We start from the raw sequence: 24,406 nt of genomic DNA on the forward strand, positions 1-24,406 counted from the left end.
TTCCTTTCCTTTCCTTTCCTTTCCTTTCCTTTCCTTTCCTTTCCTTTCCTTTCCTTTCCTTGCCTTTCCTTTCCTTTCCTTTCCTTTCCTTTGCTTCCCTTGCTTTCCATTGCTTGCCTTTACTTTCTTTTCGTTTTTTTTTTTCTTCTTTCTTTTTCATCATTTTATTTATTTTTTATTTCTTTTACTTTCCAGCCCTTTAATTGAATTCACCCATCGATCATAACGTACATACATACATATCTATTCAGAACGCACAAAAACCTGTCATAGTGCACTCCAGTATAATGTAGTAGCTATTCAATTGTTCTTCTCGTTTGACTTTTTAGAGACTTCCTATTATTTTCCACATTCCCATTTTGTTGTCTTTTAAATAGCGTCGTATACTTCTTCTTCAACTGACGCACCTTTACATTTGCTTGTTAGTGTTCATTGCCTAATTGGTTGTATTATGCTAACTAAGCAAATGCATTGTTCGACCCAGAGTCGCATTTTGGCGTTGTGCTGTCAAGAGCACGTATTCAGTTGTATATCCTTTAATTTTTTTGCGCATTCTAATGAACGTTTCTTACATTCCGTGGGTGGTGAATGACTGATGGTCGACCATAAACATGAAACATCATGTCATGGGGTGTCCTCTTATATCATTTGTCGTATTGTCGTTCGCATTTTACGTGTTATACGGTTTGCTGTTTTACTTGAAAGTCTCTTCAGGTTGTACGTCGGTGGGTTGACTGCACATTGGTGTTAGTCTAATGGTTGTGTAGTACGTGCCTCCAATTTCGGCGTACTGGAAATTGTACGCAATGTGGCATGCAGAACTCAGCTATTTACGTAAAGAGTATTATAATAATTATTTACTGTTAAGTAGTTAATTAAGGGTTTAACAAAATATATAAGGGTAGGGACATTGTTATTCAAGTGAATGGAAGTAAGTAATTAAATAGCTAAATTGGGATGATGTCACGTATAACATTATAAACTAATCAATGTATACATTGCATTTTTGCTTACCACTAATAAGCACTTAGGTACTTAACAAACTACTAATAAGGAATTAAACTTCATAGGTACCACGTAAATTTTCACACATATATGGCCCAGCAATGCAAAGTAGAATGTCCTTCAATATTTTATTTGCTTCGCTCTTTTAGTAGAATGCTGCATCGTAGTCAGCTGAAAAATATAATGAATATACAAAAATTCTTTTTCTACCGTTACTTTCCGTGGAAATTTATCTCACATTTTAATCTTTTAAGACATTTTCTGATTTTAATTCAATATAAATAAGGATGTACTTATCTTGGCATTCTACATTAGTTTCTCTGGAAGACATTCATTCTGTTTATCCATGCGTTCTCCCTTCGTTCGAAGGTAATGCTGCGGGTAAGGGCTTGCTGCCTGTGACATTCCCGTGTTAAAATATTCCCATCGCCTAGCTCGTTTCCACTTTCGTTTCTGTGGTAATCGTGTTTTTTGCTGGGTAGGTTCTTCATACGGTTTAGCCGTGCTTTTAAGGAAAAATTTATAAGGGAGGAGATGAAAAGAGAGATGATTAATGAATGGTCACTAAATGTCAGCGAGTAAAGACTTAGTTGTGTATACTTATGCTAAATGAGCTTTGCGTGTAAGCGGTTACCCAATGCACAGCAGTACATATCGACCTATCTTGGCAGCCAGTTCGAAAACGCCCTATCTCAAAAAACTTTTCAAGAACGCCCTGTTTTAGAATTTTACTGAAAAACACTCTATCTCAGAATTTGCTTGAAGAACGCCCTATTTCAGAATTCCATTCAAAAATGCCCTATTACAATCGCCGTTCGAAGTCGGAGTAAAACTGCAGGTCCCCCTCTTTGTCACACAACATCAGGGCGCACCCCAAAAATCGGAGGAGAAGCTCGGCCAAGCACTAACATATGTGTGTGCTGTGGCTCGTGTGTGCGCCACTGATACCAAGGAGGGTAGCCCATAGAACATTATCTTGCCGCTTAAGCGAATACAACCATACTAGTGTCGCTTCGCTTTTAATTTAGTACACATGTTGAGTTGCATCTCTAACTGTCATCCCATAACAAAATCACAAACGTTAATGACTAAGACAAGCAGCAGATATAGCGTCCTGTGGATTTTTATGGCTGGAAGGACTTTATGGTTACCCTGTTTACATTAATGAAGTCCGATGGTAATAACAGCGTTGCTACGTTTCTCATTACACTCTGTATTGCGACTTAAAGTATTTCGTTACGAGCAGACGTTCGCAGATTATTACCTTCCGACCTATGCTATCGCAGTAATCCTTCCAGGAGTCTCCTTGAGCTTTACTGTTGGAATTTTTAAATTACTTCAGGGCTGCCTTATAGGCAGTTCAGGAACCATTACGCTCTGCCATTTTAAAGAATGAAGAAAGGGAAACAAGGATATTTTGCCTTTTCATGGCTTTCATTATTTTCACATTCTTTATTGATATCGCCTAACAGATAACACATTCCAAAAAACATTCTGACATCTGCATCCGGCACAATGGGCCTCATGCATAAAAAGTGAGCTTAAGCTCCGACTCGATTTTCAGTACAAATTCTTGAGCTTGAGCTCACCCCTTCAGTGCAAAAATTGAGTCTGAGCTTAAGCTCACTTTTTATGTATAAGGCCCAATGAGTTAACACTTGTTCTTTAAGAATCAGAATTTGACTTTGAAAATATTTAGTTGGCTCTAGATTTTAAGATATTGGGGATTTAAAGCATTAAAAGGGATTTGGCATTTTATGAACTTCTGTAGAAATATATCGCTCCAAGCAAGAAGTTTCGAAGCATTTCGGAACAAATCATAATATGTGACCTGGTCTACGGAAAGGGGGCTTAGGTGTCAAAAAATCAATTTTCACTTTTTGGTTGATTCGGATGGAAGATGAGATGCTTTTTCACGTGGTGAAAAGCAGAAAATCCTAACTTGCTTAGAAGTGTACTAAAAATGTAGAGAAAGAAGAGTAAAAATACGACAAAATATAATTTATTGGTAATAAATGTTCCACACTAGCAACTTACACGATGAACTATAATAATATTCCGACCAACAACAACACTTACTGGACCAACAACAACACTTACTGGACGTCCGGCGCGGAGAACAATCAACGAGATAATGAGAAACTGACGAAACGAGTTGCTTACTTTTAACAGCTTTTTCACAGAAAACTAGTTTTCGCACGTAAGCTCCCTTTTCGTAGACCAGGTCACATATTTCAGCGCGTACACTTTTGCTATTTGTTTGAGTGAGATTATCCTCAAATTTGTTGTGTGTGTCTTGATGTTGCTACACAAATACTCCGAATGGCAAATAGATTTAATGAGAAGCTTTTTCATTGCAAACGGAAGATTGCCTTTGCCTATCGAGGGGCGAGCGCTGTTTGGAAACCAATTTTTCTAATATTTACATATACATGTTGCTCAGACCAGGTATCAAACCTGCTCCTCTAACCACTCATCCGCAGCAGCCGCTTTCCATTTCGGAACTAGACCGCGACTAATTGAGGATCATTTTGGGACTAGTTCGGCACCAACTCGAGCCTAGGTCGGGACTGATTCGGGATCATTTTGACACTAGTTCAGGACTATTTCTGTTCAAAAAAGGTAGCATTGCATTCTTATTCTACCACAAAAGTTCGAAAAATCCCAAAGTTTCACGACTTGATTTTCTATAAGTCTATGCTTGTCTAATAATAAAGGTTATCGAAAACTGATATTTCGGCCGATTGTGGAGAACAGAAGCATATTTATTATATTGTTAAGTGCTCTCAGAAACGGAGGATACATTTGTTGGCCCTACTGCAAAACATCAGTCCATATCTGTGTGCATACGCAGAAAGCTCAACATACTCGAGGGCAAAAGATGTTAGGGCAGTGATTTCTTATTCTCTGGTAAAGCTTAGTTTGAGACGATGATCTGCAGAACGCGTCCTCTGGCAAGTTGTCCAACGCTAGAAGTAGATAAAAATTGAGTTTGGGTAGAAAACTTCTTCTGGAGGGATATGTTTGGAAACTTTCGATTGGGGAGGGGTCGACACTCGAACTAGCAGCAAAAGCGTCTCCAAGAGTGACCAAGAAAACCATTAACGATTAACATATTTAATTTATTAATCAAACGGACATTTTAATCGTTAATTTTTAATCGTTAATCAGATTAATATTTTGCCGACACTGATCCAAATTCACGAGTTTTCTTTTTTATTTTCAATTTTCACACGTTTTGCTCTAACAAATAACCTATCAAGTAACCCCCAATTTACCATCTTCCCCCAGGCAACATCGGTTCGATGATTTCAAATATGAATGTGGCACGCGTCGAATTTCAAAATCGCATGGACGGCGTCAAACAGTACATGGCCTTCCGGAAAGTTGGTCACGAGTTGGAGGCGCGTGTGATTCGTTGGTTTGCCTACACTTGGTCGCAAAGCGGAGCACTGGACGAGGAGCGCGTATTAGCCGCACTGCCGGACAAGCTAAAAGCGGAAATTGCCATACAAGTGCATATGGACACGCTGAAACAAGTGCGTATCTTCCACGACTGTGAGCCCGGGCTGTTGGAGGCGTTGGTGCTGAAGCTAAAACTGCAAGTTTTTAGTCCGGGTGATTACATTTGCCGCAAAGGCGATGTTGGCAAGGAGATGTACATAGTAAAGCGCGGTAAATTGTCGGTGGTCGCCGACGATGGTATCACTGTATTTGCGACACTCGGTGCCGGCTCGGTGTTCGGCGAGGTGTCAGTGCTGGAGATAGCAGGGAATCGCACGGGCAATCGACGTACGGCCAATGTGCGTTCGCTAGGCTATTCGGATCTCTTCTGTCTGGCAAAGCGTGATTTGTGGGAAACGCTGTCCGACTACCCCGAAGCGCGTGCCACGCTCACTGAGCGCGGCTGCCAGTTGCTACGCAAAGATGGGTTGCTTGACGAAAGTATATTTGCGGGTGCGTATGCAAAGCTATTCACGAGCATAATGACTGCAAATGAGGTGAACTTTTCACAACAAAACCAAACTTTTTCAATTTACAGACTCTCAGCGCGCACACGACAGCATCGAAAGTGGCATCGAGAAACTGGAAATGTCCGTGGAGAATTTAAATGTGCGATTGGCGCGCTTGCTTGCCGAGTACACGGCAAGTCAGGCGAAACTGAAGCAGCGATTGGCGAAGCTGGAGGCGAAGTGAGTATTGGGATGAATAATGTAGAAGTGGTGTATAAATGGCAAGTAGAAAAGGTGTTACGAAAATGAATGGGTGAAGAGTTGTGGGAAAAGTACTAGCAAATTCGGTCATTGAACTCGCCACGAGTTTCGCATAAATTTTTCTTCATCGAGAGTTTTCTACACTTTGTCTACTCCACTCACGCACACATACATATGCATATCGGCAGGCAGGCATAAATGAAGATAAATTGAAATTAACTGCAATTTCGGAATTTTTCGTCTTTTGCAGCTATCAATTAACAAGCAACTCCAATGGGGGCTTTGGTGCCGGCGGTGAACCACAGACACGTCCTCGCAGCGGGCGACTTTACTCACTGCAACCAAAAAAGCGAACGCGACAAAAACGTTTATTAACAGCGGCCAAGTCCAACGACAGCAAACAGAATACATTGTAAATATGTATTTTGCGCAGAGCATTTTCAAGCCAAAACCAGTGACACTACGAATGCAAGCAGCAATGGATGGCAACGACTAAATTAACTTCATTCCCTGGATAAATAGGAGTTGGTAACAGCAGCAAAGGCGGTTGCAAAAAGGGAAAACAAGCGAGCAAATTAGCCATCTTTTTTGGGATGAAATGAGCAGAACCACTCATCTGCCGCTGATTACCGTTTTTGGTTTTTCACGGCTACTCGGCGTGTCTTCTTTGTCTGTTGGCATTGGCATACATATTTTTTACTGTTTCTCTTGTTGTATATGCTGTTGTAGTTGATTTTAAAATTCATCCGCTAAGCTACAATGCCAAACCACCTTCCCTCTCTCTTATCTTCAGTCAACTTGCACGTGCCGATGCTCTGAGATGCGATACTAAATGGTGATAAATGAATTGAAATTCACAAAAACAAAAATGAAATATACCNCCGATGCTCTGAGATGCGATACTAAATGGTGATAAATGAATTGAAATTCACAAAAAAAAAATGAAATATACCTACATATGTGTGTAAGTTTAAATAAGAGTAAGTTTAAAGTAAAATACAAAAAAAATCCAAATGGATAAAAATTTATGTAGAATTTTTCATATACACGTAAACATACACAATACGTAGATATACATACATACATATGTCTATGTATATAAATTATATGTAAATAAATGTGCCAATAGTATGAGAAAATTTNTATGTGTGTAAGTTTAAATAAGAGTAAGTTTAAAGTAAAATACAAAAAAATCCAAATGGATAAAAATTTATGTAGAATTTTTCATATACACGTAAACATACACAATACGTAGATATGCATACATACATATGTCTATGTATATAAATTATATGTAAATAAATGTGCCAATAGTATGAGAAAATTTATTTAACCACCCAAGTACGTACATATGTATGTATACATTAAGCATACGCATTTTTCTTAAATTAAATATCTCTACTTATGGGCAGAGAATAAGAAATGGTGAAAAACGTACTAAAATAATGTCTTTGTTAAAATTTGGTAAAAATTTCACACAGGAAACTTCGGGAAAAAAGTTTGTACTAAAAGAAGACATATGAACATACATACATATGTATGTATGTATATCGATTGTCCTCTACAATAACGACACAATCCAAAATTCAAAAAATAAAATACCTTCCTACTGTTAAGTGGCTCATGTCGCTAACCCTTGTCTANTAAATTAAATATCTCTACTTATGGGCAGAGAATAAGAAATGGTGAAAAACATACTAAAATAATGTTTTTGTTAAAATTTGGTAAAAATTTCACACAGGAAACTTCGGGAAAAAAGTTTGCATTAAAAAAGTCATATGAACATACATACATACATATGTATGTATGTATATCGATGGTCCTCTGCAATAACATCCAAAAAATTTAATTTCCTTCCTACTGTTAAGTGGCTCATGTCGCTAACCCTTGTCTTATCCATATCTAATTTTTACTAACGTAAGTAGTATAAGGATTAGCACAGTAAGTAGCAAACATTAGACATGGATTAGACACGGATCAGAGATATGAGACACTTAACAGTAGTCAGAGTTTTAATTTTTTGAATTTTGAATTGTGTCGTTATTCCAGAAGAAATTGAAAATATGGAAAATTTCATGTCAATGGAGTTATTACTGCGATCCAATATTGATTTATGTATATGCGTTTTCTACGGAATTTTCGTATGTTACACTGAAAACTCACATCTCACGTGTTTTGATCGAAAATGGTGGTACACGTATCTTAGAAAATGCATTATCTTCAGTTTTTTATAAAGAACAAGATTCCATTACGAAATTGTATTTAAATGAAAACTTAAAAAAGATATATGTAGGTACTAAATACCCGCTTTGAAAAGAAGGACATTTCTACCATTTAGTTTTAAGATTTGAGGTATCTAAAATTATCAAAAATTAAAAAAAAAAAAATCGTGAAATTTCAAAAATTACAAAATAGCTGCGACAGATACTCTGCATGTGGAAATTTTTTTAATTTCGTGGTACACTCTTGAAACTTCACAGATATGTTGTACTTGATGCGAACGTCCTCTTATATAAACATACTATTTAAAGACTTTCCGAAGTTATTTAAAAAAAAAAATAAATCGTCATTCCGAGTGACAATAAGAAAATAAGTAATTTCGGTGATTTTTCGCCTAAATAAATGTTTTAAGGCTAAAATTGATCAAATAATTGATTTATTCTTTATTTTACTTGTTTTTCGAACTCCATTGATGGAAATAAATGCAAGAAGAATGCTTTAGCGCTTTTTTCCTGTCGAGAGAATTGAGTGACATAAAAAAACCAACTCGTGAATTCATATATTTAGTATAGGGGAAATACCAAGTTAATGGAATAAAAAAATTTAGAAACCAATTTTTTATCCGGGTCAAAATTCGCTTTACTTGGAATTTTCCATATATGAGTGCATACACATACATATGCGCCTACTTTTTATCAGTGCAATTTTTTTTCGGAGTTGCCTGCGGTAAATTTTGTACAAAATTTTATTATTGTTTTTAGTTTTTCATCCTTTCCCATCCTCTCTTCATAAGNATGCTTTAGCGCTTTTTTCCTGTCGAGAGAATTGAGTGACATAAAAAAACAACTCGTGAAATTTGCTCATATATTTAGTATAGGGAAAATACCAAGTTAATGGAATAAAAAAATTTAGAAACCAATTTTTTATCCGGGTCATAATTTGCTTTACATGGAATTTTCCATATACAAATGCATAACACATACATATGCACCTACTTTTTATCAGTGCAATTTTTTTTCGGAGTTGCCTGCGGTAACTTTTGTACAAAATTTTATTATTGTTTTTAGTATTTCATCCTTTCCCATCCTCTCATATTTAATTTTTTAAATAAATGCATATGCCGAATATACGCACTTAAAAATATTCCAAATACCTTTTAAGTACACTCCCAAAACGCACACATTCACAGCTGAGAATTTAAACATATTTATACAAAAAAACAAATGGATGAGAACTGACTTATGTTTTATACATAATGAATTACGATCCAATGTTAGCACTATTAATACGAACATATTAAGTATTACATACGTTTTTTAAAACACACACATATATATACATATGTATCGTATATATAAACCAACATGCTATTGATATCTACGTATGCATATACGTGATTACCTTTTTTTAGTTAAAGGTAAATTTTTAATAAAGTCACAACACCATAAGTGTTGACATTTAATAAATGGAATTAACTAAAATTATATAAACGTAAACAAATACGTTTGTATGTANGATGAGAACTGACTTATGTTTTATACATAATGAATTACGATCCAATGTTAACACTATTAATACGAACATATTAAGTATTACATACGTTTTTTAAAACACACACACATATATATACATATGTATCGTATATACAAACCAACATGCTATTGATATCTACGTATGCATGTACGTGATTATCTTTTTTTAGTTAAAGGTAAATTTTTAATAAAGTCACAACACCATAAGTGTTAACATTTAATACATGGAATTAACTAAAATTATATAAACATAAACAAATACGTTTGTATATGTGCAAATGTTGATAGGTTAAACAGAGAGTTTTAGCATAGATATGAATAAGGATAACTAAATGTGCCTAAAATGAATACAAAATTCATTGAATTGAAAATATTGAACACTAAATATTATAAAAAATATGTATACATTTTNCCATAAGTGTTGACATTTAATAAATGGAATTAACTAAAATTATATAAACGTAAACAAATACGTTTGTATGTATGCAAATGTTGATAGGTTAAACAGAGAGTTTTAGCATAGATATGAATAAGGATAACTAAATGTGCCTAAAATGAATACAAAATTCATTGAATTGAAAATATTTAACACTAAATATTATAAAAATATGTATAAATTTGTATTATGTATATATACTTATATATTTATTATTGTTATTCCCTATTATTATTATATTTACGAAAAAGGTAAATATATTTTAAACAAAGACTTAAATTCTTTCACTTCTCTTTAAAAGACTCGCAAGCAAACAAGTTAAGATGCAAATATTTATCCCAGGAAACTCTAACTTTTTTACATACGTTCATTCACATATGCGAACATTTACATACATACTTATGAACTTATGTGTACTTTTTTGTTTACCGCTTACTTAAATACAGCGCCGCTCCCTTGGCGCATGCGACAGAAGTTCAAGAGAATTTCCACACAATTTCGTTGCCATTAAACTGGGATGACACTATTTGTACATTTATACAGATTTGTACATTTTTCTTTAGAAGAAGTTCAGTTATATACAAAATTTTCCAAACAACCCAACTCTGTAACTGTCAAAATGTACAAATCAGTACAAATGTGCAAATCGTGTGATCCCTGCTTTAGTTTACAATTAGGGGATTAACAAGGCGTGTTAAGTGCTGCAATGTCTTAAATCTTAACATTTTTCTATGTAAATTAACGATTAGAATGGTTTTAGACGGTCCGCTCTGTACAATAACACTTTTATTTTCATCAGTTCAAAAACGTTTCGGTGTCGTTAGACTTAAGATATTACAATCCCCTAAATGTATCTTCAATTATGAACGAAAAAATGAATAGATCGGCAATATTAAATTATTTATATCTCTCAATTTTTTACACATCAGATTCATAAATGAATTTTGTTGCATTGAAAGCAAGTAAGTAAAGTATTTCATTGGATCAGATTAATATTAGTTACGGCTTTACAGTGACGCACATTTTGCTCTGCTGCTTCGTGTTGCTCGTGACGCTGCCTGCACTGGCCAAAGTAAACAACTACCAGGTGTGACAAGTGCTTCATTATCCTGCAGGGACCAGTAAGAAATACTTCTTGCCTATTGATGTAAAGGAGCTCCTCCGTTATCCTGATTGATTAATTCGGGATGATGAACTTAAATAGCTAGTATGTTGCCTTCCATATTTGCCTAGTAAAGATGTACTTCTTCTTCATCTTGTTATAACCATCAGTATACCAAATTTAGTTATCCTTTCGGGGTTTATATTATTTATTATTCCAGTTCTTTCCATTAGGAAAATAACCCTTGAAGCTTTTTGTGAAGCTGAAAGATGTAAGGATGTGATTTTAGCTAAACCGTAGAGTCTTTCCCTGGCCCTTCATATATTCGGTTTCCATTACAGCTTGTTCTTAAGGACAATACCTAGTTTTTTTTCCGTAAACAAATGTATCTTTTCTGCTGAAAGAAGATGTTCCAATAAATTACCTTTTTTCCTGTTATGGGGAAGCAGTCTAACAAGTTGTCTGCACTTCCATCTGCTCAGGGAGAGCAAAATACTATATAGACCTTCTGAGACTGGAGGCAACATGAGTTTTGCCCACCTGTAGCCCCTCGATGCCTCCCTGTCATTTCTGAGCGAAGTATTCACCCAGTTTATGATGGTTGCTTTGATGGCCGAAGTGGGGAGTGCTATAACTGGTTGCGGGCCAAATGGTCGGAAATACAATAAAATAAAATAAAACAAAACAAAATTAAATAAAATAAAACTAAATAAAATAAAATAAAATAAAACAAGACAAAATAAAATAAAGTGAAACAAAATAAAATTACAATAAACTAAATGAAACGAAACAAAATGACATAAAATAAAATAAAATTATTTAAATTAAGCTAAGCTAAATTGAGTGAAACGAAACGAAATAAAATAAAGTAAGAGAAAAAAAAACAAAATGAAGTTATATGAATAAAAATAAATTGAAATAAGTTACAACACAACAAAGTGATATACAATAAAATAAAACAAAATAAAATAAACAAAAATTAAATAAAAATAAATAAAAATTAAATAAAAATTAAATAAAACAAAGTAAAGTAAAACGAGATGAAATGCAAGAAAAGAAAACAAAATAAATTAAAATGAAATAAAATAAAACTACGTATGTCACTCGTTACTCATCCGTAAACTCGATCTAATCTGCTTTCAGCCCAGTCTTCTTTAATAGAACTCTTCCTACTTCTCTGAAAACCCAATGAGTTATTTTTAAACATTTTTCTTCCCCGCTTCATTCACAAAGAATTGAGTCAATTCATAGAGAAATGCTAGGTATAGTATTTATCGTAAAATTAATGACAGGCTTTATTAATAGCCCATACCTTCTGGCTGAGGAAACCTTTAATATGCCCGCACTATGTATCTAGTGTTAAGATACTTTCGACCTCTGGTTTTTGAAGCCATAAAAAACTAATTTTGAATTAAACGAATAATTTCATTGCTTATGTCAAAATTTTAACTCTCATTCCAGCACGTGTGACGTATCGGACTCGATTTTTCCTAAAAAGAAAACTATCATTTCCTTTCTCAAATTTGAATCACTATCTGTAGCATATCCAGGCACCTGGTGAATTTGATTCTGTAGCTTAATAGTTTTAAATCTAGACACTTAACAAACTCCTGTTTGCACGACTCGGCACCAAAAAAAAAGTTCCGTTCGTCATGCGGAATGCGCCCCTCGTAACGGTTGGGCGGGAAAGGAGGATAAAGCCGTTGGGTTTAATCAAAGAAAAAAATAATAAAGTAAAACAAAATGAAATGAAATATAATTTAATTAAATTAAAATAAACTAAATTAAATTAAATGAAACGAAATGAAATAAAATAAGCATATCGCTACTTCAAGAAACCAAACAAATTTATACGACTAGCAGGAAATAATTGGGGTATTCACAACACTGTCGTAAGTATCCTATTGTTGAAAATCGTACACTTGAAACGACTAAAAATATATTTAGGAGGTTCGTAATGTACCCTAAATTTCAAATCCTATACACATATATTTAATCGCTTAAGATTTCCGACATAAAACAATACGACACTTACGACTCCGTTGTGAATACCCCAAATTATTTGTAAAATATTTTATGTATGCAAACAAAAGATCATATCGATTTAAGACTAAACCATAAGAGATACGATGACTTTTACAAATTTCTAGGGTAAACTGTAATAATAATTTTGAACTGACCAAACAAATTTCAACACTTAATATTTTATATGTTAAATTTCACATCGCTTATCTTGGTAACGATTTTGCTGGAGAACGAATTTCAAGGATTAAAATGTAGCGAAACTTTATGCTTTACCGAAGAGATATTTGACTTATTTGGCAAGCGCTTAGTTAGAATGATAAAGATACGATGGTCAAAAGTGTGATACGATCGATAGGGTTACTTAAAGTCATAGCGCTAAGAAGTGTTGAAAGACGAGCTGACTGAGGTTTACAACGACAAAGGCAGAGTACGTTGAATTAAGATACCGTGGATATGCTGGCTTATATGTTGTAAAAATTAGTGGTACAGATCCAGCTTTAGAAGTTTTCGCGGCTGTACCCCCTGGCTTCAGTTGGTGCGCCATACTGATCTCAACCAAATTCGCTTAGGCTGGCGGTTATAGCTCCAATCAAGTAGATAGTTAGTCAGAAATAAATTTTATTTATAAAATATCCAACATATAAATTATTATTATTCTTTTATTTGTAAATTTTTTTAATATGAAAAAAATAAACTTTTGAATGTTTCATTAATTACACTGAGGGAAATAATGCATAGTAAAAATGAATACTTTATATTTCATTATCGTTTAAAAAGGTTCGTATTTAAAAATAATATTTTCATACAAAATTTATTACGCACGTATTTTACTGTTCACATCTGAGTATGGATATGTAAGTGTACATATGCACCCCAAGCATGCAGAGCGCCGCTCTGAGAGTACATACATGTTTATCTGTACAAATCGAGTGCTGTCGTGTTGATGAATATTCAACATTTGAAAGCAAATTTATATGCCTGGGTGTAGCTGAGTGCGCAAAGATGCTTGCCACAAGTTGTTGATATCCGGAGATGGTCGGGTTCGAATTCCACTGCAGGCAACATGCAAATTAATATTTGTTTTTTCTTTTAGTTTTTGTCTTGATTATTCACTTCACGGATGCTTTTTCAGTACGAACGCGGTCATTTTAATATTCGCGTAATTGAAATGAATATTTACCAATATACAGTACTTCGTTGACGTTTATAGTAAGATCAATTACGTTTCTATTTGATTTTAATATTTTTTTCCCTCAGTGTAGGATTTAGGCGTTATGCATTTAAAATTTGATATATTTAACACATTTTCGAAAATATGCCTTCTAAAAGAGACTGCTAAAATTTAGAAGGTTTAAGCATTTTGATGGGTTAAGACTTAAGAAGGTCTCTGGGGGTTCTGATTACAAATCTGATGTCAGTTTTTCAAAATTCAAAATGGTACCAATATGGCGATCTATTTTTTAAAAAATGATTGAATTTCTTCGAAACTCGATTCGAACTCACGACTCCCCGGCTTGCTAAACTCGCAATCCTGCAGCGGATATCTCTGTTCTCTCTCATCTTAATTAAAAGCTGTTTCAAAGATACCTATGATTGGCACAACCTAAAAATATATCCTAAACTCAAAACTTTATTTTAACAAGAATGAGTTTTAATATATTTTGATGTAGGGTTTATGAATTTCCAAAAAATAGTGTATTTGAACCACTCTAATGTATATCTACTGTTTCCGCTTATTTAACCAACCCTGCGAATTTTACGTGCTGAATACTTCGAAACTTTAAAATTATAAACTAAATTACATAGATATAAGGAAATTCCATTTATATAAATACATAGAAACAACAGTAAACATAAACAACTAATGATGATAAAATATAAACCAATTTTTAATACATAAATATGCTCTTTTAATAGTTATAAGAAGAATATAGTTTAGCGCTGGGTACTTTAAAATCTTCAAAAAAAAAAAAACTTTTTTATACAGGAAATAGATAAAAAATCAAAAATTCGAGTATGTGTCATACAACGTACTCTCCTAAATAGTTAATTATGTAGTATAAGTATACATAAGCCTAGCCATGTGTGTGGGAGTCAGGTCACACATACACGTGTAATATGAGTAAAGCGTTAACATCTAAGTTCAATTGTATTTCCGAAACTAAAACAAAATGGAATACAAATGAACACGTAAAATTTTAACTTAAACTCTAAACTATAATTTTTTATCAAAATATCTTAAAATTGCTAACTAATTGTAAAACTATACGTCGTCTAAAAATAGATACATATGTTCTTTCAAAACATACATAAGTGTGTGAAAAGGAAAAAAGGAATTGGCTTAGGATATAAATAAATACATTTATGAAAAGAGAAAAACAGAAATAATAAGATAAATATTTTTGTAATACTTAAGCTAATATTGTGAATTTAGTTGAGTACATTTACGTAGATATTAAGTGAAATATGGGAATGATTACGAAAATGTAATGTGCGATTGTTAAGAAGGCAGCTGATGAAAAGAAAACTGTATCCATTCACTAAACCTATAATGCAAGAGCAAATGTTAACAGGTGAAGGTAACAGTATATTGTTTAGAGAACGAATAAATATGCGTTTAACTATACAAAAATAAAAAAGGTTTTTTTATTACATTTGTTGAAGAATTTTTGGTGAGTAAAGCAAGGGAAATTAGCATTGAAATTTTAAATCTCCATACTAATACGCTAACATAAATTTTGTGGTCACTCGTTTGGCGATTCGACTGAACCGATTTCGAAACCATTAAATCCATTGGAATGGTATTTTTCTGTAGATAAGTAAAATTTTTATGGTTTCAAAACCATGACGTACGGAACCAGTAATTTCAATTTTTGCGTCGAGTCACGAAAGGCAAAGAAAAGATAAAAAACGATGAAAAAAAAAATTTAAGGAAAAATTGAAGATACAGACGAAACTGAAAACAATGAGAAGTACTTATGAGCAAATCTCACGAGTTGCTGCACTTTTCGACAAAAACGTGTTTTTGGTCGAAAATGATGGTTCACCCCTCTTAACAAATGCATTGCCTTCAGTTTTGTATAAAGAACTAGATTCCATCACGAAATTGTATTTAAATGAAAACTTTAAAAAGATATATGTACTACTAAAAAAAGTATGTTAGCTCACTCATGCTCATATACCCTTAGTTGCTTGTGTAACGTATACGCCCGGTAGCCCCATACGCAGTCACCATTGGTGGTTAGGATTTTTATTGATATATATATTATTTTCTTCATACATATATATAACAATTTTAGAATGAATTACGATGATGCCAATGAAAATTTAAACATTTAAATTTTAATCAGACAGTTTCATATTGGTTCGTTTTTATAATGTAATGAAAACGCATTTGACATCAAATGAACAGCTGTTAGTTGAGACAGCTTGTGTTGTCAGTAATTTTTACATAATGAAAACCATGTATTAGATGCAGTTTTCATGTTATATGAAATCTTATTAGTTTTTAACCTACTTCAAGAAAAAGAGGAGATTATCAATTCGTCGGACGTTTTTTATGATGTTACCGCATAACTTTGCACCACGTTAACCTATTTAATTTTTTTTTTAAGGAAGGGGTGTACCTCAGAGGTGGTCCATACTAATTTGGTTTAGATTCTGTTTCTTTATTTCCATTCAAAAATTTACTTATCAAGTCACCGTAGATTTACTGAGTTTACTGAGTTATCGGAATGTATCAAATTGTTAAAATTTATCACTTTTTATTGACTTGTCGATGTTTATTGATACACAGAAATTGATTTGACGAAATTTGCCGATATTTATCGAGGTATAAAAACCATTTATCGGATTATCAAAGATTGTCAAGCTAGTGAAATTTATCAAGTAAGCGATATTTGCTGAATTATCAACACTTATCGAGTCATCGAAATTTACAGAGGCATCCAAGTTTATAGAGTTAAGAGTAATGCATGGAGTTCTTACAACTTATAAAGTTATCAATATTTTTTTGATTTATAGAAATTCATTGACAGTTATCGAAATATGTCGGTTTATCGAATCGAAGATTTTGGAATTTTTAAAATATATAGAGTTGTCAAAATTCCTGGGTTATTTATCGAAATATCATTGTTTATCTATTTCCAGAATTTGTCGAGTTGCCAGAGTATCGAATTTTCAAGATTCATCGATAGATATTGAAATTTATGGGCTTTAGAAAACTAAAAGTTTTCAAAATCTATAGAGTTATTTAAAGTTATCCAGTTATCCATATACATATATCGAGATATATAAATTTTTGAGCTATCGGAATTTTATCGAGTTTAAAAACGCACAGTTATCGAAAGGTTTTATAGAGAGATTTTGACCCACAAAAGTGTAATTCAAACAAATTGTTTAAATTACTCTAGATATTCGGTCAAATTTCGAGAGTAACTGGTTATTATTATTCGCTATCAAGTTATTTTCCTTGTAGGTTTGCGCTGTTCCTTTTATGTAACAACTGACGCCAATTGAAAAAGCCAAGTGAAGCCAAGTCCCCTGCACTTGATATTTTCATCGCAAGAGAAGACCTCAACTTTATTCGGAGACTTTATTCAGACCCTTTCGCTTTACTTCTATATTTAATTCCATGAAGGCAGAACAGACGTAAGTCCCTGGTTTTTACAGACGATGTCAGTATTGGTAGCATTGAAAGCCCGAATACGCCATCAGTGTAGGACCTTAACCCACTAAAGNAAACGCACAGTTATCGAAAGGTTTTATAGAGAGATTTTGACCCACAAAAGTGTAATTCAAACAAATTGTTTAAATTACTCTAGATATTCGGTCAAATTTCGAGAGTAACTGGTTATTATTATTCGGTATCAAGTTATTTTCCTTGTAGGTTTGCGCTGTTCGTTTTATGTAACAACTGACGCCAATTGGAAAAGACAAGTGAAGCCAAGTCCCCTCCACTTGGTATTTTCATCGCAAGAGAGGCCCTCAACTTTATTGAGAGACTTTATTCAGACCCATTCGCTTTACTTCTATATTTAATTCCATGAAGGCAGAACAGACGTAAGTCCCTGGTTTTTACAGACGATGTCAGTATTGGTAGCATTGAAAGCCCGAATACGCCATCAGTGTAGGACCTTAACCCACTAAAGTACCCACCGTCCAGTACAAGATTCTACCCGAAAATTTACCTCTCCTTCATAACAATTTATTAGTGCTTACAGTTTTGGTACCTAACGGCGAGTCCAACGTCCACTGCTACTTTCGAGGGAGTTTCATTCCTTGCAATTTTCTTGTTCAGTGTAAGGGGTAATTCAATCGGGGCTCCGAAATTGGTCTCCTTTGCTTAGAAGCCCATTTTTTGGAGGTCTGCTACAAGGGAGACTGTGACTCCGGATACTGTGCGAAATGCATGAAAAATACAGGATGTGATTCCAGGGTTAATAACGTAATCATACGATACTAGCATACTCGTGAAGCCCTCATATTGTGTGTCTTATTCTTGTTTCTGATAACTTTCGCTTAAGCACATTCAATATCACAAATTGTAATCCATTTCTCATATACTCACACACTTCAATTCAAAAGAGTTCTGAGAAAATTTCGTAGCTCATAAAATGTACATATGTATGTATGTATATTGTAATGAGAAAATTAACCATAGCTCGACTAAATTGCTTTCACACATTTTCGAAGAAAAAACGGATGCACAACTATTCAAATTCATTAAAATAAAAAATAGAGTGCTACTTCAAGGCACGTGGTATGTACATTAGGGTGGTGCAAAAGAACTTTAAAATGCTAAGCTCTCACCCCCGAACATTTTTTTTTATGGAAAAACGAATACTCAAATTTTTTTGTTAAAAAATTATATTCGCAACTGCCAACTGAGGAAAAAACACTTTTTCCTAGAATTCTTGAAAATCAATACTTTTCGACCGAAAATCTATTTCCCTTCAAGAGAATTCTAATAATAATACCCAATTGTTCATTTTACAAATTTGCCCCCCTTTCCTTTTTGGGGTTTTTGAGGGACCTATAAAAAATATTTTATATTAAAAAATTGTTAAAAAAAACGATTGAGGATTTTTATAGGCTTTGAGGCAATTTTATATAAATATAATATTTTTTAAAAACAAAAAATACAAGTTTTCTTCCATTTAGAAAAATCCTAGGGTTGCGAGCTTAACATTTTAAATTTGTTCCACATGTATTTTGGGCCACGCTAATGTTTATACTCGTATCGTCACCATCATTGCCCTAGTTGGTGTTTTTCGGAAACGCAATTTTTGTGTTTGTATTTTCTACAACGTATTTTACTTCTTTAAAATGTCAAATAGGTCCTTTGGCATTGATGATGACGTGCATATGTAAGTTTGTGTGTATGTAGTAAGTATGTTTATCCAAGATAAGTACATAGTTACTAAATGTTCAAATGACACCTTCATTTTGAGCTGAAGATTTTGTTTGTGCGTTTCGAATGATTGGGCCACCCATACTCTCAAATGTGTTTCATAGCACAATTTATAAAAATATCACTCTTAGAGTAACACTGCAGAAAAAAATTATCAATTGATAAAAAATAACCTACTTGTAGTTAGCTTTTTTGCGGGATTTCTATAAAATATATACCTTGTAGTTAGCTACAAAAAGCTAACTTAAAACAAGTGGACAAGGAATGCAGGAGTAAAGCTCGAGATTGTTTTCTTTAAACGCGTTTCTATTTAAACATCCTGCACTTCGCAAATACTTTTTCGAATTGAGGACAAATAAAAAGAGGTCGAATATGCAATCACCTGCAGAAGAACACGGAAACAAATGTGAAATGTAATAAAATAAATAAAGTACGTAAAAAAAAAATTTAAAAAAAAAATAAAAGAATATTTTGTTTTCCTATTGATATTTTATGTCCAAAAGTAGTTAGTTACAAAGTAGTTGCATCAAATGCAGAGGTAACCACCCTGGAATACACTAATGCAGATGTAAAGCACCCTTGACTATTTCGCGGCCAGCGCCATAGAAATATAGTTAGTTTTCGTCAAAGAAAATATACAGATAATAAGTGACTTTTAGCTCCTTTCTAATCAACATAAAGTTAGCTTATAGTTAGACACATTTCCTGCAGGGAAGTTTTTCTTCGAAACCACTCTATTAGATAAAAATGTCGTTCATTTATTTCCTGAAGTATTTGCACTCATGTAAATTGTTGTGTGTGGTACGGATCAACTATACAGCCTGAATTTAAATCAAATTATAAAAACTTGTATACAGCCCCTGAAGGCGTATGCGTAGGACGGACTTTAATGGTGTATACATATATTCTTGAATTTCAAAATGTCAATTTAAATATACGTGCCAAATTATAGAGAAGATATCTAAATTGTGTATTTACTTATTAGACGACTTCACAAAAAGGAGAAAGGCTATGAATTCGTCGGAATATTTTTTTTATTTTTGTTTAAATTTGGACCACATTAACCATTTCTATAGTTTTTTTGAAGGAAAGGTGTTACTTGGGTATAAACAATAAATACATACCTATGCATGCGTGTTTTCCAAAGAAAACATGGATAATATGAAAAAAGTTTGTTTGTAAGTTTTTATATGCATACCCTCTAAATGTTTGCATTTTAGCCTAAAATGCATAAATTTATAAATATATAAATTTTATGGTTGTAGGATAACGATAAATCGTGTCGATTTTACTCAAAATTTTAGTTAATATCTTCAATTAATCGTCGATGAAAACTTTGGAAATGCTGAAAATTCGATAAATTTATCNTTCATTTATTTCCTGAAGTATTTGCACTCATGTAAATTGTTGTGTGTGGTACGGATCAACTATACAGCCTGAATTTAAATCAAATTATAAAAACTTGTATACAGCCCCTGAAGGCGTATGCGTAGGACGGACTTTAATGGTGTATACATATATTCTTGAATTTCAAAATGTCAATTTAAATATACGTATTGGCACCAAATTATAGAGATGATATCTAAATTGTGTATTTACTTATTGGCCGACTTCACAAAAAGGAGAAAGGTTATGAATTCGTCGGAATATTTTTTTTATTTTTTTTTTAAATTTGGACCACATTAACCATTTCTATAGTTTTTTTGAAGGAAAGGTGTTACTTGGGTATAAACAATAAATACATACCTATGCATGCGTGTTTTCCAAAGAAAACATGGATAATATGAAAAAAGTTTGTTTGTAAGTTTTTATATGCATACCCTCTAAATGTTTGCATTTTAGCCTAAAATGCATAAATTTATAAATATATAAATTTTATGGTTGTAGGATAACGATAAATCGTGTCGATTTTACTCAAAATTTTAGTTAATATCTTCAATTAATCGTCGATGAAAACTTTGGAAATGCTGAAAATTCGATAAATTTATCATACTTGAACGCATTTCTGGTAAATCTGCTTCTTTAAATTTTTAATAGTACTTTTAATAGTTCAGAGAGCACGGAAAAATTCGTATCTTCTATTAACCGTAACCGATTTTTCTCAAATGACAAACATATTAATCTGTCTTAGAAAGCACACATTTGAAACTTAAACTTATTTCGAGACCTCTTCCGGTACTGGAATTATAGCCTAAAGTATGGTCACAACAAATAGATAAGACACACTATTGGTTAAATTATAAAAAGTATGAAAATACGGGTGGTAAGTAAAAGGTAATCGGAAGTATTTTCATATAGACATATTTTTGGGTTACCGACCCGTCAAAGTTTTGAAGTTATTTTCTAAGCATTCGTTTTTTTAACTTTTCCGAGAGGATACATTCTTTAGAGAAATTGTTATTAAACATAAGTGAAATTGCAATAATTCAGCACAATGTTACCCTTTTTCAATACTNCATGCGTGTTTTCCAAAGAAAACATGGATAATATGAAAAAAGTTTGTTTGCAAATTTTTATATGCATACCCTCTAAATGTTTGTCTTTTAGCCTAAAATGCATAAATTTATATACATATATATAAATTTTTATGGTTGTAGGATAACGATAAATCGTGTCGATTTTACTCAAAATTTTAGTTATTATCTTCAATTAATCGTCGATGAAAACTTTGGAAATCCGGAAAATTCGATTCATACTTGAACGCATTTCTAGTAAATCTGCTTCTTTAAATTTTTAATAGGACTTTTAATAGTTCAGAGAGCACGGAAAAATTCGTATCTTCTATTAACCGTAACCGATTTTTCTCAAATGACAAACATATTAATCTGCCTTAGAAAGCACACATTTGAAACTTAAACTGATTTCGAGACCTCTTCCGGTACTGGAATTATAGCCCAAAGTATGGTCACAACAAATAGATAAGATACACTATTGGTTAAATTATAAAAAGTATGAAAATACGGGTGTTAAGTAAAAAGTAATCGGAAGTATTTTCATATAGACATATTTTTGGGTTACCGACCCGTCAAAGTTTTGAAGTTATTTTCTAAACATTCGTTTTTTTAACCTTTCCGAGAGGATACATTCTCTAGAGAAATTGTTATTAAACATAAGTGAACATGCAATAATTCAGCACAATGTTACCCTTTTTCAATACTCTAATAAAAAATCTAAAATTTGTTTCTTTATGATAATATTTTTTTTTTGCTGAAACTTAATTTTGTTTTCAGAAAAAAATTAGCCTTAAATTTATAAAAAAAGAAAAATTTNATTTTTTTTTTTGCTGAAACTTAATTTTGTTTTCAGAAAAAAATTAGCCTTAAATTTATAAAAAAAGAAAAATTGAAACTACACAAATTTGTTGCAATTACTTTAGACAGCATATTAAGTATACGAGTTTTGACTTAAGGCAATAGAAAATTTTTAACAATTTATATTCTCTCTAAATTATAGTTTAAGATAAAAATAAGTGTTGACTAAACTTATTTTATTTTTGCGGATCCAAGGTCTTAAAAAGAGCCCCCTACGACTCTTTTCGGCTGCTGAGGGAGTGGCTCAAAAAGAACACTAAAAGGCCTTTCTATTAATAATTGTACATAGTAGTAGTTAGTATTATAGTTTAAAAAACTAAAAGCTCGCTTTTTTACAATGTGAACTAAAAAGTAAAAAATAATTTATAGAACCACAGATTTCGTTTAAGAGCAATAGGAAGTTCCCTTACTGGATTTAACTTTTTAAGCCAACCTAAAATAGGATTGAAGTAATTGGCNTATTTTTTTTTTTGCTGAAACTTAATTTTGTTTTCAGAAAAAAATTAGCCTTAAATTTATAAAAAAAGAAAAATTGAAACTACACAAATTTGTTGCAATTACTTTAGACAGCATATTAAGTATACGAGTTTTGACTTAAGGCAATAGAAAATTTTTAACAATTTATATTCTCTCTAAATTATAGTTTAAGATAAAAATAAGTGTTGACTAAACTTATTTTATTTTTGCGGATCCAAGGTCTTAAAAAGAGCCCCCTACGACTCTTTTCGGCTGCTGAGGGAGTGGCTCAAAAATAACACTAAAAGGCCTTTCTATTAATAATTGTACATAGTAGTAGTTAGTATTATAGTTTAAAAAACTAAAAGCTCACTTTTTTACAATGTGAACTAAAAAGTAAAAATAATTTATAGAACTACAGATTTCGTTTAAGAGCAATAGGAAGTTCCCTTACTGGATTTAATAAAACTTTTTAAGCCAACCTAAAATAGGATTGAAGTAATTGGGAATAAAATTAATTTTACCGGAAAACAAAATGTGGCGTGCTTGATATCAAAAGCTTTGAACTTTTCATTTTCAATTTAGTAATATTGAATATTGTCAATAGCAGGAATATAAGATCTAAGAAGCACCCACGTAGATGAGAGTTTTTAAGGTTTAAAGACTGGTTGAAAATTACGGTCAAAATCGTCGTTTGAAAATCTCCGTATTTGTGTATAGTTGTAGCAACCTGTTCAATTTGAATTATTTAGCTAGGCCACTTATAAGAATCAGGAGAACAAAATTATTTATCTTAGGGCGTGTGTGAATCGGTAACAAAGTTCTATGGAGAAGCTGTTGAATAATATTTTTACTACCGTGAGACAGTTTTGCCAATCTGCTGTGTGAAATTAAATATTTTTTGACAGCAGTAAATTTTTGATAACCGCAGATTTATGTCAAATAAATTATTACATATTGAAGGGTAATTAATATTTTAAGAAAACATCTACCATCGTTGATTGAAATTTCTCAATTTAAGCTTTTATTTAACGAAAAATTACACACATCAACAATCTTTGGGATTGTCAAAGTTATCTATGCATTTGTCAAAAATTTCACTAGCCTTATGAGCTACTGAAATTTTATTCATCTCATAGTTGTAAAAAATTTACTCGCCGCGAACTTTGTTACCGACTCACACACGCTCTTAATTATAAAAAATGGCAGGCAAAACAAAATTTTTGTATGTTATATTTTGTATGTTATGTATGAAAATAACAAAGATCGGGTCACTATAACATATATCTCCCATTCAACTGATTGTTCAGTTATGAGAATTTTCGTTATAACTCCTCGATTTATGCAGCTAGGAACGTGAAATTTTGCAATACTTCCAACTACTATCAACAGAATTCTTACATTGAAAATAACAAAGATCGGGTCACTTTTACATATAGCTCCCATACAACTGATTGTTCAGATATGAGATTCTTTGTTATAACTTCTGCATATATACAGCTAGAAACATGGTATTTCGCACTATTTTCACTCATTATCAACAGATAGTTTACAGTGAAATTAACAAAGATCGGGTCACTATAACTTATATATTGCCTCCATACAACTGATTGTTCAGATATGGGATTTTAATGTAAAACTAATTTATTTGGACAGCTAAAACCGATTAATTTCGTAAGCTATTGTATAAATA

The 24,406-nt window shown here is 32.7% G+C and overlaps 1 protein-coding gene across 1 annotated transcript in view; it reads left to right on the plus strand.

Annotated features, from left to right (window-relative positions):
• The window catches only part of CngA (Cyclic nucleotide-gated ion channel subunit A), a gene marked incomplete at its 5' end in the record, with an annotated part of 9,683 nt that extends 3,590 nt beyond the window's left edge, over nucleotides 1-6,093 (plus strand). Inside the window, 3 exons of the mRNA XM_017626103.1 lie at nucleotides 4,297-4,962; nucleotides 5,048-5,198; nucleotides 5,470-6,093. Coding sequence (XP_017481592.1) covers nucleotides 4,297-4,962; nucleotides 5,048-5,198; nucleotides 5,470-5,635 — 983 coding nt within the window. The remainder of the gene's footprint in view (nucleotides 1-4,296; nucleotides 4,963-5,047; nucleotides 5,199-5,469) is intronic.
• Nucleotides 6,094-24,406: the final 18,313 nt, after the last annotated feature.

Source organism: Rhagoletis zephyria, unplaced genomic scaffold (genome assembly GCF_001687245.7).
Source record: "Rhagoletis zephyria isolate East Lansing unplaced genomic scaffold, Rhagoletis_zephyria_1.1 Rzeph_scaffold_04437, whole genome shotgun sequence".
In the NCBI taxonomy this organism is placed as follows: Eukaryota; Metazoa; Arthropoda; class Insecta; order Diptera; family Tephritidae; genus Rhagoletis; species Rhagoletis zephyria.